The sequence below is a fragment of the Parus major genome, chromosome 7 (genome assembly GCF_001522545.3).
Source record: "Parus major isolate Abel chromosome 7, Parus_major1.1, whole genome shotgun sequence".
Classification (NCBI taxonomy): domain Eukaryota; kingdom Metazoa; phylum Chordata; class Aves; order Passeriformes; family Paridae; genus Parus; species Parus major.
This window is the reverse complement of record NC_031776.1, coordinates 18,019,380-18,039,045: the sequence shown is the minus strand read 5'-3', so window position 1 is coordinate 18,039,045 and position 19,666 is coordinate 18,019,380. Positions and strand designations below refer to the sequence as shown.

Here is a 19,666-nt window from a genome sequence, read left to right as displayed (position 1 = left end):
TCAGCAATGACACCCTTGAATAGATTGCTTGAGGACTAATGAAAAGACAGAATACAAGAGGTTATAATTGTAATACTGATTTTTTTGTTTCATTGTTGTTCTATTACAGGTTTTTCTAAAGTATTACCATATAGAGCAGTTAAATCTGTTCCTGCGAGAAGTTATAGGAAGGGTGGTGGTCATGCAAGCTTATATCAAGGGATGGCTTGGAGCAAGGAGGTACAAGAAAGTCAAAGATAAAAGAGAAAATAGTGCTATTACTATACAGTCTGGTAAATGTTCATATTCCCTATTTTACTGAATGTCTTTGTATTTCAATCAGTTAAATTGCATCTGCATTGTTAACTTATTAATTGCAGTTTATTAGGAAATCTAAATGACTGGACATATTTTCTCTCTGGCTCATTGATGCAAACATTATTGATTTACTTCTAAATTGGCATCTTAGCATTTGGTAATGTCTGTATGTAAATATTTTAGTATTTTGAACGTGATGCCTATGCACAAAATGAAAATATTGTTAGGTATGTCTATAATAACATGCAGCACATAATTAAAATGCAGTAGCACATGCGTTCCAGAATTCCAGATATACATCAAAAGATGGGCCTGAAAGGCTGATTATCAGTAATTTAGCAGGTTTCCTTGTAGTGATTTGGGGAACTGTGTGAGCAAGAATGATGACGCGCCTTTGTCTTTTGGGTTAGGACATCAGTGAGCACATGGTGACAATTAAAATTTGAATGAGTGAAGTGGTGTTTGAAGTTGTGAGGATGTGAATACTGCAGTCATGAACCCAGAGTTCAACATGTGGGTGGGTGGGGAAGAGCTATTGGGGGTGGGGGCCGAAGTAGTTACGGCAGGAGAAATGAAAGTTTCAGCACATCTCTGACCCTGTAGACTCTGTAGCACTTCCTTAAATAAATGTAATTTCCAGCACATGGTTTTGTATTTTTAGCCTGGAGAGGATATGAAGCTCGCAGGAAGTACAAGGAAATAAGGAACAGAAGAACTGATGCTGCTATACATATTCAGGCAGGTAATTAAAACAGTATTTCAATTGCCAACACCTATTTTTTTGTGGATAATTTTGTGTGTGTCAGTGTTTATAGCCTCCCCCCCCCACCTCCAAAATAGTGAAGTCAAAACAAAAGCTATCAAAAAACATTACTTCTGATTATTTTTGCTTCAGTGTCAAATGACAACAGGGACAGTTTGGACCTTTTATAAGTACTTCTCTGAAAGCAAAATATAGTAATTAAAAGCTGTTAAGTTAATTCTTGGCTAAGTGTGGACGGGAGACACTAGACATGCATTTCCCTGTCTTTGTTTGGAGCACTGATCTTGGCAGGTTGCCAGGTTTTTGTTTTGACTGCTTGCTGGGTTTGCCAGCTTTGACCAATCTTTTGACAATCTGCCAGACTCCTATGCAGCCATATCAATATGAATTTGAATAAACTTTAAAGAGATTATTGGAGGAACAGGCCCATAGGGCTGTGTAGGTCTCTAGTAGAGAGCAGAGTACCATATGGCACAGAAATCTAAGAACCAGCACTGTGAATGCTGTGAACTCAATGCTGTTTTCAGATGCTGCCAATATGAAGCAGCCTCTGTATGATGCAGTGCAGTACACCTTCGCTGTCCAACTCCAGGTTCAAAGACTGTGAGTGATAAAAAAATGATTGTAACTAATGTGTTTACAGATAAACCAAGATACCACTTCTGCCAGCTTCCTGTGCTACAATTCCTTAAGCTTTGTGACCCCCTGTTCTGTATCTCATAGTGTGAAATCAATATGAAAAATATTTCTTGGAATATTATTTTACTTGTTCTCAAACCATTCCCAGTAAATTAGTTTGGTTTTGTGTTATCTAGTTTGCTACTCTGAAATTAAGTGTCATTATGACTTCCAGCAGAAAACAGAATACCATTCTAGTTACCAAAAGGAACAGAATGTCATTTGGATCAAATAATTATTTGTAGCTTTGCATAAGTACTGTTATGTAAAATCATGAAGCTCTAGGGTTAAATGCAGTATATTCTATTAAATGGAAATTTTTTTTTTCTTTCATCAGCTCTGAAGGATTGCTCAAGTACTCTCTCCCATTCTTCCTGTCCTTTGTGTTGTCATTTTCAGTTGTTTACATGATAGCACAGAGAGTAGACCTTAAAGTACCCCCCTGACACTACTTCCTGGAATATTTGCTTCCTTTACAAGTATATACATACCTGGACTTTGATTACAACAACCTTTTGCTGAAGAAAGGAAAGTGAAACAGTTAACCCATGACTGTCTCACTATTATCAGCTCCTTAAGGTGAGAGTTACTTCAGGTGCAATAGGAAGCATGTGTGTAGCATTATCACTTGGAAACTGCAGGGGACATTCTGCCTTAGAGTTTTATTTAGACAGATTTTTAACTCTTTAGAGAAAGTACTGATGTATTCTGCTGTTAGCACACATGGGAGAGATTCAGAGCTCTGTTGCTTCCTGCCATCTTTTAGATACTGTGTTGAACCTGGCAGAACAGAGGCAGTGGGAGTGAATTTGGACGCTCTGTTGAGCTCTCTGGACCTAATGCTGGAGGAATGCTGCTAGTACTCTTCAAAACACACATTGTTTTCCTTTGTAACCTGGTACTTGACTGTTTCAGTGATCAGCCTGAGTGAGTAAACATTAGGTTAAGAGTGACACCGTGAACCTTTGTGTTAATTAGGCTGGCTGCTCCTCCTGTCTTTGGTGCTCTAGTAGAACGGGAATAATAATAGCAATAATAATAATAATAATAATAATCCTCAACACTTTTCTGTCTGCCTTTGGAAACCTATATCTAGGACTACTTATTTGAAAATATTTCTTGTGCAGGTTTTCTCTTCTCAATATGCTAATTATTCTGTGTTTCAAATCAAAGCATATGCTTGCTAATAGTGGCTATATTCCAGGTTTTAAAATACACTGACAGTTTTTGTGTTGTTTACATAATATTACACAGTCCAAGTGCCTAGTGACATGGAGACAAAAGATACTCTAAATCTCTCCCTTCCCTCCACATCTTACAGTGTGAGGGTAGTTCAAGGCAGCTTTCTAGTAAAATGGAGTATAGTCACCTTTGTAGCTTTTTTTGAAAGAGCCATTCCAGGCAGTGAGATAAATTGTTTGCATTCGTCATCTACATTAGCAAAAACATATAATTAAACTATATGTACTTCCCTCTCCTTTCCCTCCCCCCTGCCCCACTCAAGCAGGCCTTGGAATTTAGGAAGCATTTGGCTTACATGTTTCTACAGAACAGCGCATATTGAAATTTGTTTTCCTTTCATCTCTTTCCCAATAAAAGCAGCCGCTCAGCTTATCCCTTTAGCTTCCTCAGAACTTCCTTTCAGAATTCCCGATCTATTACAGCACATTCACATACCAGAAACAAGATGCCTTTTCATGCTGTCAACCTTTTTCATCTGAAATGTAAATTAATTCTTGCTGGTACGCTTTGACAGAGATCAAAGTAGGGGTATTAACCTTATTGGGCCTTCTCCTCATCAGAATCAGTTCCAAAGACTGCAAGGGTAGTGTTAGGAGGCCAGTCTTCACTGTTATCTATGGCCCTCCTCCAGGCAGTCCTCTGTCTACAAGTCAGCATTTCAAAGGCGCTGATTTCTTTTGTAAATGACCTTATCATTACTTTAAACTGTGTGAAAAATGATTTGCCTGAATAATTCTTGCAGGATTATCCTGCTCATTTTAATTGTGGGGGGACTTCATTCAGGTTCCAGGATATTGTTTAAGTGGTTTTGACAGCAAGTGATCATAGCCTGATAAAAAGGAGGAACACAGCCCCTGATTGGAAACCTCTTGACTTGTTCAGATTGTTCATTTCTTGCGAGTCAGTCTTTGAGGTAGGCTGCATTTGCATTTTAAAAATAAACAGATGCCTTTCAAATACATGAGCTGGTGGTCTGGAGATCTCTGTGGGCCCAGCAGTTCACTATCCATTGAAGAAATGTTGGAAGAAAAAACAAACTTAGAAAAAAAACAACCCTCACAATATACAAGAGGATAAAATTCCTGAGTGTATTATATTACAAGAAAAAAAGTCATTATTTCAGAAGGGGGTAAACCCTCACTAGAAAACAAAATATTAGTGAATTTGAATTAAATGGGGAATAGAAAGCTACCCTACTTTAGCATATCTACATCTCAGGTTCTCAGAATATACAGATGATATTAGACTCATGGCTAAATTGGTACACAGGGTAAACAAGGTCTTTCCTTCTACACTTTCTCAAACTGCAAAGGTTAGAAAATGCTAGTTTTTAACTCAGAAACAAATTCTAAAGAATGATTTTGTGTTAAGTGTTTGAGTTGACAATACTTTGCACTTCTGAATATTTCTTTGTAGTTGGAATTTACAGTGTTTTGATTCACATCTACATAAGAGGGAAAAATATATTGTCAAAGATTTTTTAAAATTATTTTGCCGGATTCACAGCTGGTTTAAATCAGTCTATATCCGCTGAATCATTTGACTGAAATGTTGCTTCATGGATCTCATTAAATGTTTATTTTAGAATAATTAGAATTTAGAAATAATTATAATTAAAAGCAACAGATAATACAATTATGAAAGTATGTTTTCTAGTTATGATAGCATGTATTTCCATGCAGTGTGACTTGTCCCAAAAGACTTAAGGGAGGATTTTAATCTGGTGATTTTATTTGTGAACTGACATTGCCAAAATGCCAAATGAGTGGTGCATGCAATTCATTTAGATCTGAGGTGACATCACTGAATTCATTTTAATTAGGTCCACTTTAGCCATCTGGAATATACTGTGCAGCTCTGGTCAAGACTGAGTTTAACTATGCTTCCAGAGGTGAAAGGCAAATGACTAATCCACTGAGCCACCATCTCCTCCTCCAACACGTGCTCACACACTCACCATATGTCCTATTGTATTAGAAAATTCTTTATCAAGAACTCTAGATTTGGGCTCTTTTCCTTAAATAAAAAGTGATGGGTGTTAAGAAGGAAGCATCCCCTTGTAGATTGCATTCTTTCTGTTACTTCTACTGATGCAGTATTGCTTACAAATCTCTAACCTCTACTTCTGGCAAAATTTACTCCATTTTATTTATTTTTTTTTTAAAAAAGAGAAGAGCTACAATTTCCTGGCTTACATTTTTGATAAATGTAAGCTTTTAATTGAAGTGTTGCCTTTGGGAATTTCAGCAGCAAAATTATGTTTCAGTGGAAGACAAGAAAATATTTTTAAAATATTTATTCCTATATTTATTCATCTATTTGTATTACTACGTATGTGTGTACATGTACATCAGCTAATACCATTGTATAGGTCTAAGAATTACATGAGTAAAATGTTCCAAAAACCTCTAAGCACTTGATAAATATATAAAAAACTGTTTTCTTAAAAATTTTCTTGAAAATTACTCCTAAACAGCAGATCCATTTTACTTTTTTTATATCAGTAGTTTTCTTTCTTTTAACTACATTGTCAGTGTAAAAAACATTGAATGGCAGCTGAACAGATTTATCATATTATCTTAATTTCACAGTCAGAGTAAACCAGATTAGTTTGTGCAGGCTACACAGCTTTGGTTAACTTTACTCTCCCATCTCATTGTGTTCTGTACTAGTTTATGGCATCTGATAATTCTTCATGTTTAATATGTCTCTAGTAACCATTAAATGCCCAATGCTCATTAGCATTTTAAAAAAAGTGAGAAGGCCTTATAATTTTAAAGTATAGGGGTTTATATTCCATCCCCATCTCTGAGCTAAGCTCTGCCAATATTCAAATATCTGACTTTTCACCTGATTTTGAGGAAAAAAAATGGAGTCTGTTCCTACTGGATTTCATGCTAAATCAGGAAGGGACAATGTACAGTAAAATATCTTCATTTTGCTTGCTGATATTGCAAGAATTTAATAGTCATCTTCACTTTTTTATTTGACCAAGTCTCAAGATCAGAGACAGTGATACATGGTGGTTACAACACCAAGCCTGACACAGTTCAAGAAATGTTTGGGCAATGCTCTCAGGCACACGGTGTGACTCTTCAGGATGGTCCTGTGCTTAGCCAGGAGTAGGACTTGATGATCCTTGTTGGTCCCTTCCAATTCAGCAAATTCTGTGATTCTGTGAACTCTGTGCTCAACATCAGACTAGATGACAGCCTCAGTGAGTCTTGCTAATAGTCACTGTTTGTTACTGATAATTACTTCTTGTACATGAGAATTCATAACTTCCTTCTCATAATGCTGCTGCTGGAGAACTTAGGAGATTTTTTCTGCTATTAAACATGCATCACCCAATATCCATCTAGAGAGGTGAAAGAGGGGATGTATTCATGGCTCACAACAAAGGATGTGACTCTATGCCTTCTACTGCTCATTGGAATTAATTTGGCATGGAATGAATAATCAGATTCATAGGCTCTAATTTCTCTCAGATGCTGTTAGTTAAGTTTCTGAATGGTCTTTAACTAGACAAATTAAGAAAATTATGTGCTGTTCCTAGCAAGTCAACTACCTTCTCCTTAGCAAGCATGAGCTTTCTCTTCTGAGCTGCTGTTATATGCTATTTTTGGTGATGTTACAGAATAAAAATATGTATGTGTAGAAAAAGTCTGCTTCATATGATTTTTTTTAATGACCCTTCTACTGTTTTAAAACTACTTCATCTCCTTTCTTTATAGTTCTCTCATAGACCTGTGATTGTTTAGCTTTGATCTTTTTACACTGTGCTTCACAATTTGCTCTGTAATTATATATTTCCTGTGGGAATCAGAAGGAAAATGCCTGGACTTTTCCTATCTGGAATTGTGAAATATTGTGTGTAATGTATATTGCCTTGGTATTTAGACCTTAAAAGTTTGTAACTTCAAGATGCCAAATCACAGACTCCCTAAGGTAAATAGGTTCTTGGTTTGCTGGGTGCTGAAGCTGACAGAAAACTCTCTTTGTGTGAGAAATTTTCAGTACAAGAAGTAAAAATTCATGTTGTAATTTGTGGCATATAAAGCATTTAATACCAAATTACTAATAGAGGTATTAAAATTAAGTACAGTTCCTATATTGCTTTTCAGATCCTGTCATCTTTGGCTATGTAAAGATCAGGGTTAAAGCTACTGTTGCTGGAAAGTTTGGAATATAGACTGAATAAGGTGAAAATGAGGTGACAGCTGGTAATCATTCTTCTTCAATGATGCAGTGATTGTTCATGGAGCAGTAGCAACATGAGTCTGCTAATTTCACACTCTTTGAGCCAAGTGCTTAGTGTCAAAACCAGCACCAGTCAGTAATGCAAATTGCTGTGATGGAGCAGCTTCCCACCCTCTCAGACTCCCCCAGTAGAATTCTCTGCATATGCATTTCTTTTGAAACATTATAGATCCTGTTAATAAATGTTGAAAAGATGCAGTCCTACTAGTGTTTGGTGAAGCTTTTGAGAGACTTAATGAAGTTTGTTTGCCCTGTACTTCAGTTGTTCCAGGACTCAGAAGTAGGATAAATACAGCCATTTACACTTCAGATTCAAGGTAATTTGGAAGAAAGTTAGAAACCATCTTGTGGGAAGGTTATGTTGAAGAGCAGTTAATTTTGAAAATACCTATGAAAACAGAAGCTAGGGAAAAAAATACATTTATTAAATCAGATATAGCAGATTTTTACATAGTGAATGGGGCAAAGACCAAAATGGTTGTACTAACATTAGTAAGAGACTCTGAGAAATAGGAAAAACAATATTTAAATATAAAATCACAGCAAGTATCAGGGTTGATTTTATAGACACATGCCAGGAATTACTGAAAATGGAGAAACTACTAAGGATAAAACTGAAGTTTATCTTATCAGTTCATTTGTTTCAGCGCTTCTGTGTAGTGGTTCTTCAACTAACTGACAGCACGTTTCAGCTGCAGAGAGGTAACTGCTGGCAAGCTGTCTCTGCTGCTGATAGCAGAGTAGCATCCTTGTCTGGTCAGTAGGGGATAGTTAAGGATTGGAAGCCTGATCACATGGGACAAGAGAGAGTTTGCCTCATCTCTGACAGATAGGCAGACTTTCCTAATCTGATTATTAATGGAAGAAAGTTGCTCATGCCTCATGATACCTGAGCTCTGTATTTGGTTCAACACCTCAGCAGGCCAAACTTCTGTCATGCTTTCTGTAAACTGAATGGTTGTTTATTTTCATAACCTCTCATTAAGAGGCATTTTTTGTTGCTTCTTATCCCATCAGTGCTCATAAAAATCAGAAGTGTGAGGTACAGAGAAATATCGATAATCTTCTGATCAATTTCTCTGTTCTTCAGTTTGCTCAGTATTTATCCTACCTCCTGATTTCCTTTGGTAATCTACAATGTTACCATGACCCTGATCCTACATGAGGTTGCCCTAGACCTTATTTCTGTGCCTATCTGTGCTTGTAATATGTAACCCTGGACCCCAGTGAGAGGACTGCTCTTCTCCTTTGGGTATTTAGTCTTCAGAATGACCCTGGTTTGTATGCATCTAGTGTGCGTAAAAGCTTTTCCTGGATAGGAAACATTTTTCAAAAATCATAATGTCTCCTCAGCTTAGTTCCACTATCCTTTTTCATGTTGTCTCACTGCTTAAACTGCAGTCCTGCTTGACTAATACACAACTCCTTTCTCTCACAACCCTCAGCCTTATTCAGCAACTGCTTATTGTACACTGAAACAATGGCACTGACGCTGAATTTATTTTTTCATTATTCAGTCCTTTCTCCCCCTACATATTTCTACTTAAAATAATGCTTGAAATAAACCCTACAAAAATAAAATCTAAGATTTTGTGAGTTTAAGTGTATATTGCAACCTTTTTAGTCCATTGTCCTAAGTGCAGTATGTATCACTATCTGTGATTTGTGCTGGCGCTTTATTACTGCTCACATGTGCAAAAAATTCAAGATAAAACTATAGAAATAATTATGGTATTCAGGTACTCAAACCCTGAGACAGTATATGAAAAGAAAGGATGTAGATATCCTCAAAATATTATTAATTGTCATTTTCTTTACCATGTCATTCCACTATATGCCTCCTTCTTTATTGAGTATTTTTTGTGATTATTATTTTTCTGCTTTTTTTTTTTTTTTTTTTAGGGATAGTATAAGTTCTAATGTCTATAATTTTTTCCCTGTTTTTATAAGAGGTATTTTAAATGTTTGTTTATGGTTAAAGTTAATTGAAAAAATAGGAGAGGACTGTAAGTGAATATATCTGTCCCCAGCTCCTCACCCCACTGTCCCATAATAAAAGAAAGTAAAGCTCTGATTCAGCAAAATTATGACTATTTCATAGGGAAGTTGTGATTAAAGTTGTTTTGGGAGTGATTTTATTTTAATATGTTCTGAGTTGGATTCCTGTTTAAATTAGACACTTTTTTGGGAGGGGAGCAGGGCCTGTTTTCCTTGACTGGACTGTGCCAAGTGGTCAACAGTGAGAGTGTAAGGCACCATAGAACTTCCAGGTGTTGGTAACATTGCAAACACTGGAGTCATTCCTGTAGGGTACTAAGTGTTGTAATTCACTTAAGCACTAATTCAGTGAAAGCTGGAGACATTCAGGTCTGTGTTGCAGAGCCAGTTTCAGTTTCTCCAGAATCTTTCTGATTCAAAACTATGTTTTTCAGCTTTTAGGGGATATATTGTTCGTAAAAACTACACAAGATTGAAAAACAGCACTGAGAGTGTAGCAGATCCTCAGCTTACAAGCAGCTGCTCTACTTCTGATTTTGGCTGTGAAGAAGACCGGTGAGTTGAGTTCTTTGCTATATATTCTTTCACAAAAGTTATTTCCCACACAATAAGAACTGAAAGTAGCAGGTTTGTCATCATGATTCAGCCAGCTCTTAGAAAATCTGCTACATTCCGAGGATGACCACCTGTAGGTTAGCAAGTTCTCTCTCTTAGATGAGCTTAGTCATCTTGGTGATCTGCCAGTTAGTGGAAAGGTGCTGTTGGTTCTTGGTTGCTGTCCTATTTTTGTGCACTTCTTTTAAGTGCCCAGAATACTGTAGATTGCAGACAGAATTGCAAGTGCTCAGCATTTCAGCATTCACTGCAGTGCATGTTATTAAATGTCCAAGAGTAGAAATTTACCCTTCGGTGCCTATAAAGCTCCACGCAGACCAGCAACAAGACAGGGAAAAGAGCTGTCAAGAGCAGATGGACTAGTCACTGACAGAAAGCCTAGGAATGCTGTAAACCATAGTGGTGCTCTCTGTTTTGAATAGAAAAGGTATTTTACCACTGTAAGCAATGGATTCACTCCAGCCAAATCTACTCTTGACACTTCCTTGGGTATGACAGGCAAAAGGCATCTGTTACATCTGACTCATCAACATTGTTTTAGGACAAGCTGCATTTGTAGGACTAATCCTTCTCATTAGTTTCAGTGACTGAGAGTTACAAGGTCTCTCCTGCTGAAACCATTCTGGAGAAGTTAGTGGTTATTTCTTTTTCTGTGTATGCTCATAGCACTGAGTTTTATTAACTTCCATGCTAACTCTGCTACATGCCCTAGAGCATTATTATAGAATTTTGTTCAGGTGTAACCACCTGCATTCTTGCTCCAGAATCTATCCATGGAATCAAATATTCTGTTTCAGCAAGAAAAAGATTCAGGCCATTGGACAAGGGCTAAATAAATAAATAAATAGTTTTGGTAATTATTTTCAGATAAAAAAACAAGCCACTGCATTTTACTATCATAGCTCTGTTTTGGGGTTGCTTGACTGCCCACTGGGGAATAATATTCCTAATTTATGATTCCCTTCATGCACATGCAGCACCTTCTGTTTCATTAAGTCTTTAAGGGGTGTATATCTTGTGATCTCTTTAGGACTATTGATGATCACGTGTTCATTTGTTCTCCAGTCTGCACTGATGGTTGAAAGCAAGAGCTAATAAGATCTCTAGTGTCAGTTTTCTTTGGCATCTAGAATTATAATTATTTACAATGTAAATAGATTTTTTACCTAGACCTGTTTGGAGGCACAGAACCTCTTTCAACTTTTTATTCATTTATTTCATGTATAGGAATGGTTTTCTTCCATTTTTTGCATTAAAATGTCTCTGGAATTCTTTGTTACTCACCAAACAAATGCATTTGGATTTGGTACAACTTGGCTTAATTGTACATCTTCTGAGGCTCACAGAGATTTTATGATTTGGTTACTCTTGAGGTGAATTTGGGCTCTGTGAAGCCTATATATACAGCCTTTAAAGATATTTGGCCACCAAACTTACACTGAAATCAGTGTCTAAATGCATTTAGATATCTGACCTGAAGATGCCCATGTGAAATACATTGGCAATTCAAAACCAGTTCTGGTTGCAGTTTACAGTGAGATAGATAAATAAGTTGCCTGGAGTTGGGAAACTGCCATTCCTGCTGGCAGTTCTTCATTTAACCCAAACAAATACTGCACATTTTCCTAATCCCATACATTTCTCAGCAATGGCCTCAGGTTCCAATAGTTTCAGCAAGACTTGAAAATGTCAGCATTTCACAGGCAACGTTCAGAACCCTGTGACTGAGAACTAATAACTTAGTTCTCATAAATCAAGCATCACTTTTTCACATTACTGGGCTGTTGTTTTAAGTACATGGCTGTTTGGCTATACAGGAAACTTGTAGGAAACAGAAAGGTGCAGATGCATAACACAGTAGATGATAATCTGACCCTAGAGAAGGCAGCCTCACTGTGGCTTCACATACTGTGGAACCAAAGTATAGAAAATAAAATACTATTTTCTCTTTATTTTCTTTCATTTATTCTAATTTCTTTTCTTTTTTATTTCTTTTTCTTTTTTTTTCCCTAACTGGTAGTTCAGGAAGATGAGAAATGAGCTTAAAGGTACTTGGGATCAGAAAGAAAAATGACACACAGTCCTGTTGTATGCAGAGCAGTATAACTTTGCAGTTAAATGTATGGCAACCTGCTGCTCTTTTAAAGATCTGTTTAAAAGCTGAGTTATAGTGTTATATGTAAGGCACTCAGTTTTATTAAGTTGTGAATTTCAAAGTGTTCTGTTCTAATGAGCACTTAAAAAAAAGATTAATTCCATAGAAGAAATTGAATCTCTACACCTAGTTTGTGCTCTTCAGTCAGTGAATGCAGGACATAAGCCAACTGAAGCTAATAAATTACATGGATTACTGATTAAATGCACACATTTGTTCATTTAGTATTACATGTTAAAATGTTTCATGCATTTATATGCTTGACTTGGTAATCAAGTTAAATGCAAAGCTGATGTCACACGTAACTAAGGACGCATTGAGAGTTGGCAAATATCTCTGGAGTAGAAATAGATAATGTAAATGTTAGCAGGGAAGTGGCTTTGTCTCATCGAAAAAAATGATTTTCCATTCAGTTCCACAAAGCTTTGAAAGTGTCTGTGACTCCTACTGAAACAGGATCCTGAGAATAATTGTGCACCTGGGAAGCTGACACCAAGTTGTAATTATTCCCCAAAAGCTATGCATGTATGAAACACTTGCTAAGCCTTTTCTTGATATCATCAGCCACTAAGAGAAAGCTGCAGGCCTGTGTGGCATCGAGAACTGAATCACAATCAAACCTTAAAAGGGGCAGTTATTTTGAAGTCAAACATGATCAAGACATGAGTTGAACATGGCTCAAATGAGGAAAGCTGAAACCATTCTGAGACATTTTTACAACAGCTGAATAGCAGATTTACCATTCTGTACAGAACTGAATAGGCAGCAGAGAAGGGAGGAGTGTGATGGGGTCTCCTCTCTACAAGAAGAGCACAGACACCAACCTTACTTAATGACTGCCTCCATTTTGCAGTTGATCATTGCAGAAATCAAAAGTGCTGTATTTTGCAATGGCATAGCTAAAATTCCAAGTTAATATCAGGGATCTTTCGAGCTAATTAGGCATCATTTATAGAGAAGTAAGAAGTACTTTTCTAAAATATCATTTGATTTGAACTTGTTATATTGACAGATCTCTAGTCAATATATTTTTCATAAATGTTCTTGCTTAGCAAGAAAATCTACATTTCAGTAACTAAGGACCTTAATCTTTGCTACTTTGTTCATCTTCTTGTTTAGACAGAGCTGTCATTCTTAAATATCTATAAATCCCTTTAGAACCACATCAAAGTACCTGTAACCTGTATGTTCCACCATTGTCATCTTTTCCATTTCCTTCCCAAATGTAAATTGTGTTAAATAATACTGATCTGATACTTCCCCTGGAAAACACTTACTGTATTGTTAATTTTTCTTCTAGCTCACTGTACTGCTAAACATCAAAATATAAGTTAGCTACATGCACACAATCAGTGCCATTATACTATGTTGTATAGAAGAAAGCATTGTTTCCATGTAGTGACTTAGTTACACATCAGCTGGGTCTGTGACTATAACTGTCAGTAAGTATCCCTTGCTCCTTGGTTTCCTTTGGGGCTTTGGGTGTTACAGGTAGAAGATACCTGACATCAACACCAGTTCACACTCTTGAACTGAGTTTATTGTGATTTTTTTCCCTTGTATCTTTCTCTTTTTAGCTATTTGGTATCATGTTCAGGCTTTGGTCAGCTTAGGTTCTCAAAAAACATTCTTTATAATAAAATGTGTGACATTCACGTGAGCTGTAGAGAATCAAGATTGTATAATAAAGTCTGTACAAAGCTATACAGGCAGACCAAGTTAGATGTTTAAGTAATTGTAGACAAAGAATAATTTGATTACAATAATAATGATTACAACATTTTTCTTTTCAACAGAAAGTATGCATGTGAAAGTCAAGTTCTAGAAATGGGTGTCTTTCTGCTCGCTAATGGCTTGACTGATGAAGCAGAATCTGATTATTAAATTTTTATCAGTACTAAGTGAGTGGTGGTACAAGGGCTTGTGAGTGTAGGTTTTAAATTAGAAACAGTTACACAAAGTTAATGAACCACAGTAGAGCTCCAGAGTTTACATTGGGAGGTTTACTAGCAGTGAGGATACATTCAACTCGCATGTGCATCATAACAGATTCCCATCACTGTCAAGACTTGGTTAAGGTAGTATATTAGAGACTTCCCTTGAAGAAAATTAGCGAGTCCTTTGGCAATAAAAGTGATCACATCTCTCTATAAACCATGGTAAAGGAAGATGTCTAAGGGAGAGGAAAAACTAAGGGTCATATGATATCATTTATCCAGTCATAGAAAGCTGATGTGAAAACAAACTGTTCTCAGTTGAGAATCAGAGAGAAATAATAGGCTTGCATTGCAGCACAAGAATATTAGGTTAGATGTCAAGAAAAGCTTACTGATGGTAAGCTGAGTTAAACCCTGTGTCAGTTACCTTGGGGAATTTTGACTGCTCCATCACTGCAGGTTTTTAAAATTAGGTTAAGCATATGTAGGCGGGGGGGGGGGGGGGGGGGGGGGGGCGGTTTGGAAAAAGGCTTAACTGATTTTTCTCTGGAAATGGGGGTGACTTAGATGATTTCTCGAGATTTTTTTATGATTTGTAAATGCGTGGTGGCTTCCTGAATTGTAACACACCTGTGCCAGTAGGTTTGGGCATTGCAAGCCAGCTTTTATAGCATCGTAGTGCCACCAGCTGTTGCTGCATCAGTATGGGGAGTAAGTATAGAAATTGATCTAGAGGAATTCTCTATGTGTCTGCTTTACTTGCAGTGGCATTGTTGCTGTGCCTGAAAAATGAATGAGATTCATTTCTCAATGGTTTGCTACAGCTGAAACTATGGAAACAGCATGCAATCTGAATTCACCTGCATGGGCACTGCTGGATTAACACATAACTACAGTATCCTGTGTATCACTGAGAGCACAGATTAAACACTATTTCAGTCACATGAGCACACATTTATTCAGAAACTGGTTTCATGTGAATTCTCCTGTTTCATATAAAAGCTCTTCTGTCTTTTGCTGTGGTTTCTTTGATTTGATCTGCAGCCTGCCTCTCACTAAAGTGAGGTTCACTCTGTCAGTCAATAACAAAACCTTCCAAGAATTCTTTAGATTAAAAGGAAAAGAAAAATAATCACTATGTTGATGTGCTTCTATTCTAAAGGGTCACATCTCTAAATTTTAAAACTATTTTTTTCAGGATCTTCAGAAGAATGTCATTGGGTCCTGGTGATTTATTCCCTACACCTTTCTCATACTTTCTCCTTGGGTGATTTCAGTTTCTGTCAAGATCACATTGAAATTTCTTATATAAGTCATCTTTTGAAAATGAATTTTCATTCTGTTCTGGAAGAAAAGCTAATATAAAGACATTCTAGTTTCCTTTAATAGCTTAATTTTCCTATTTTTAATCATAGCAAACATTAGGATTATTTCTTGTGATGGAAATAGGAAGTCTGCAATCCTTATGGCATGCAGTAGAATCCATGGGCCTGATTCTGATGTCTTGTGAGCTTCTAATTACTTTAGCATTCATAACTTTAAATAGTTACTCAAAAATTTTAAAGGTTTCAATGGGAATTTGGGCACAATTTTCCAGTGTCATCTGTTTTTTTCCTCCTTCCCACCTCTTTGCAATTTTTCATCTACATGCACTGGAAGGATTGAATTTGTTCCGTTCTATAAAATACTTGTTTTGCAAAATGAACTGTATTACTTCTAGTAGAATATCTAGTAGTGTTTCTACCATTTTCAAATGCTGTTAAATAATGAAAGTAAAAGTGCCATTATTTATACTTATAAAGGCCAGAGTATCTCCAAAACTAGATATTTTTTCTCCAGTGTAAGATAATCTCCGCTACTAGATTTATGTTGCTATGGTTCAACTGCTTTCAGTGCTAAGGATAGTGAGTCTATACAGTATACAGATGTGTAGACAGACCTTAAGAATCAATGTTTCTCTCTTTTTCCAATGTTTCTTGCTAATGGAGTGATTTATAGACAATTGAGTGATTTATAGCCTATATGTGAAGACTGAGGCATATTATAGCTCAGTAGCTGAACAGTCAGCAGCAAATTGTTGAGTTGCCTGACTGAAACCAGGCACATGAACCCAGATCTGCAGTTGATACCATGTTTTCAGAAGTGTTCCCTGCCAGTTTAAGATTGTGGTGGGTTGACCTTGGCTGGCTTCCAGGTGCCCACCAAGATATTCTGCCATTCCCCATTTTACCAGGACAGGGGAAGAAAAATGCGATGAAAAGTTCATGAGTAACAGCTAGTAATCAGTTGCATACTTCTGGTAGCAACGGTAATTCTGTGGAAGGATGGGCTCCCTTGCAGCAAATACAACCCAATACAGGATTTTTTAAGTCGGGAACAAGGCATCACTAGGATCCTAACAGAGTTGGGGTTAAGGTCTTCCAGACTCCAGAGGCTGATTTTTGCTAGCTTAAGCTGTACAGAAGGCAAGTTGCTGATTTTTACCTTTGTGCTTTTAACAATTATACAAGGTTCTGACCATAGCAAAGTTGTGGATTTTTTTAGCCGATGACAGAGATTATTTTCATGCTGCTTATTTAGATCCAAATCCAAACCACCACCAAATCTGAATATTTAAATTTATATGATAATTCAGTCTGGTTTTGGCATTGTAGACCATTTGCAACATACTGATCTGACAGCAGATTTTGATTTTGACATCCACCACAGTGCTATTAGAGGATTATTCATAATTTTTACCTTGTATTTGATTTATTTTCAGAAACACTGGAGAAAAGGGGAGTGCATAATCACAATGCTTGAGGAATTTTTGGGGAAAAGTGGCAAGTTATCTAACCAGTCCCACTAAATAAATTGTTATCTAAGTAATATGTGTACAAGATAGATAGTAATAAAGAACTTTAGGGTATAAGATAACTTTAGATAATATGGCATATGCACATATGCAGTATCAAATACAGTCCTAGGCATATGTTATACTTTCCACTTTAAGAAGTGTGCCAGTACTAAATGATAATGCATTTCTAAAATGGATTCCTTCATTTCCTCCAAGGAATACAGAAGTTTAAATTCAATTTACATTTTAGGGAGAATGCTTTTCTTCTCTTTCTTTGTGTCAAAGAAAAAAATGGGAACTTAAATTCCCCTAATCTGACATTCAAGTCCAAAGTTCCCTCATGAAATTGCAACATTACAGAAAAGATGGATGCTTACCATGTTAATGAACATCATTCTATTTTGACAATGAAAAGGTCTGTTTTAATCCCAGTTTGAGGACCCTGAGCATACCAAATAATTTCTATGAACCTCATTTTTTTTTAATGCACTAAATGAAATTGGTGGCATTTTTTTTTGGTATTGCCTAGCTAAAGATTCTGAAACAAGTTCTGTTTGGGTGGACTTCACTGTTGGAGAAATCCATTGACTTCAAAGGCCTGACAATGAGGATTACAGCCTGAAGAAGATTTTTATGTTACTTTAATTGGCATTAATGAAGTAGGAGTTGGCCTTTAATATTTTTATGGTGACATAATGTGATGGTAAAATAGTAACAGATATAGAGAAAAGAATCTAAGACATCTTCTTGCTCTGCCTTTAACCCAAATGGCTTTAGGAGAACACATGTGTTTCACTTCTTCGTCATCCATCAAATTTTGAGTGTCTAACTTTGAATTCTGTGAAAACAGCTTTTCACAGACCTGAGAAAAAATATTTCATGTAAAATCTTAGCAAATTAATACATTACTTCAATTTCATTAAATTCTCATAAACTCATTTTACACATCTGCACAGACCCACAAAATTTTAATGGCAAATTAATTGCTCTTAATCTGCTGCTGTGTTTAACAGTATACACTTTCTTATAAGAGGAAATGGGACTGGTCTGGTTTTTTTCTGAATTGATTGTACGTGCATATTTGGAAATTGGGGGGAGGGGGAAAAGGGAAAGTCAACCAAAAAAGTGTGTATGCCAGTAAACCTTTTATAATAGTGAAGAAATGACAATGTTTAAACTAGATTTTTTTTTTTTCTTTTAGGCAGCAAACCAGTAACCAGTCTTCTCCCGTGGTGCCTGATTTTCTTGACAAACAAACTAAAAAGGTACTACTAAGTTTATATTCTAAAACAACATCCCATTATAACTTCAAATTTCTGAGTCCACAGTTCTGCAATGTGTTCGTGGCTGCTTGGCATAGCCATCTGAACATGAAACCGTTAGTGATGTTTTGAAGTCTTTGAGACAAAAGCCTGCTTGCTAAGAACTTTAGTTCTGTAGAGAGACAGGGAGGTACAGTGAATAAGAGAATCAAAAGGCTGGAAATTTGCTGCTGAGAATAAATGCTAGCTGCTCCCTGAGGTGATTTGTCTGTGCACTTCACTTTCTACAGATGTTAGAGACTCTTTTTTAGTAAGGACCTGAGGTTCTTTGGTAGCACTTTGATATCCTGCTCGAATTCAATATGTGAAATGGAGGAGTCGCTCTGTGACTTGGAGCACAGCATAGTCTTTGAAGTCTGATCCAATTTTTGCTGCTTACCATTTGATGTTGAAAGGATGAAATGGAGAAAATGTACAGTTTTTGCCAGTAACTCTGCTGAGCATATGTAAGATTAAAAAAACAAAATCCCTTGGATGATGTACTTAGAAATGTTAAGCAGATTAATACCTTCCTATAGCTTTTTTCTAAAGATACAAATTAACTATGAGAGGAAATCAGCATACAGTGCATGCTATGATTTAACTGCATGAGGAAAGGGGATAAATAAGTTAAATGGAAAAAAGTAAACAAATGTTTGTGACATGGGTGCTAAGTCGGTGTTGCTGAAAGCCACAAGAATCTTGTGTAACTTAAATCTAGCATTAGATGTTTCAGAGTCTTTATAAATAACAAGTTGCTCTCTATGAGATCACAGCTGTAAGTTATCATGAGCAAGTGGAATCAATACATTTCTTATGTGCCTAAACAAGCATTCTTTATTCCAGAATAATTTGGATGAGATTTCTGCTTCTCCATTTATTCTAAAACATTCATTTGAAATGAATGATTCGCAATCAATTAGCCAATCCCAGACAGTTGCAGACCATCAGTTGTCAAGTCTTTTGACATCCTGTAAAAAAGAAGGTAAGAAATAGAATAAAATAGCAGAGATATTTTGTTTACTGCTTATAACCTATATGTTGCCAGCATGTAACTTGCTTTATATATTGATGAGATCCTTTAACAATCTCTTGAAAGGCAGGAAACATAAAGGGAAAAAACTTTCTTCTACACATTTTCACTCTGGAAATATGAAAAGCCACTACGTATCTGTATTACAGAGGCAAAAGCAAAATTATTTTTAAAATACACCTTCTATTTAAAGTGTCATTACTAATCCTAAAATACCCTTTTAATGAAATCAAATCGACCTTCAAGAGCTTCAGCTTTCCTTTGCCTTCCAACCTCAGAAGTTAAAGATGGTAGTGAAACCTTTCATGTTTGGCAGAATGAAAGACGACTAGTTTGTTCACACACACAAAGATTCAGCTGGCAACACTGGAACATCTGCAATAATTCTACAATCTATGCAGTGCATTTTTTTATTTTATTTGCTGTTGTGTTATTTTTGCCATGTTCAACAAGAGTTCAAAAACTTAAAGGTAAACATTTTGACATTTTTTGAGTTTTACCTGGTTTCTCTTTGGATATTCCAGGAAATCATTACCTGTCAGAATACTTTT

At 36.4% G+C, this 19,666-nt stretch overlaps 1 protein-coding gene across 7 annotated transcripts in view; it reads left to right on the top strand.

The window, feature by feature from the left end:
• Positions 1–19,666, top strand: part of MYO3B (myosin IIIB) — a 207,186-nt gene that overhangs the window by 135,245 nt on the left and 52,275 nt on the right. For 4 of the 7 annotated variants that reach the window (XM_019007566.2, XM_015635362.1, XM_015635360.1 and 1 more), the window contains 5 exons: positions 110–272; positions 959–1,039; positions 9,673–9,793; positions 17,983–18,046; positions 18,929–19,067. In XM_019007566.2, the coding sequence (XP_018863111.1) occupies positions 110–272; positions 959–1,039; positions 9,673–9,793; positions 17,983–18,046; positions 18,929–19,067 (568 nt within the window). Of the gene's footprint in view, positions 1–109; positions 273–958; positions 1,040–2,075; positions 2,318–9,672; positions 9,794–17,982; positions 18,047–18,928; positions 19,068–19,666 lie in introns of those variants that run through there. The other 3 variants (XR_002001994.1, XR_002001995.1, XR_002001996.1) reach the window with 3 other exon arrangements.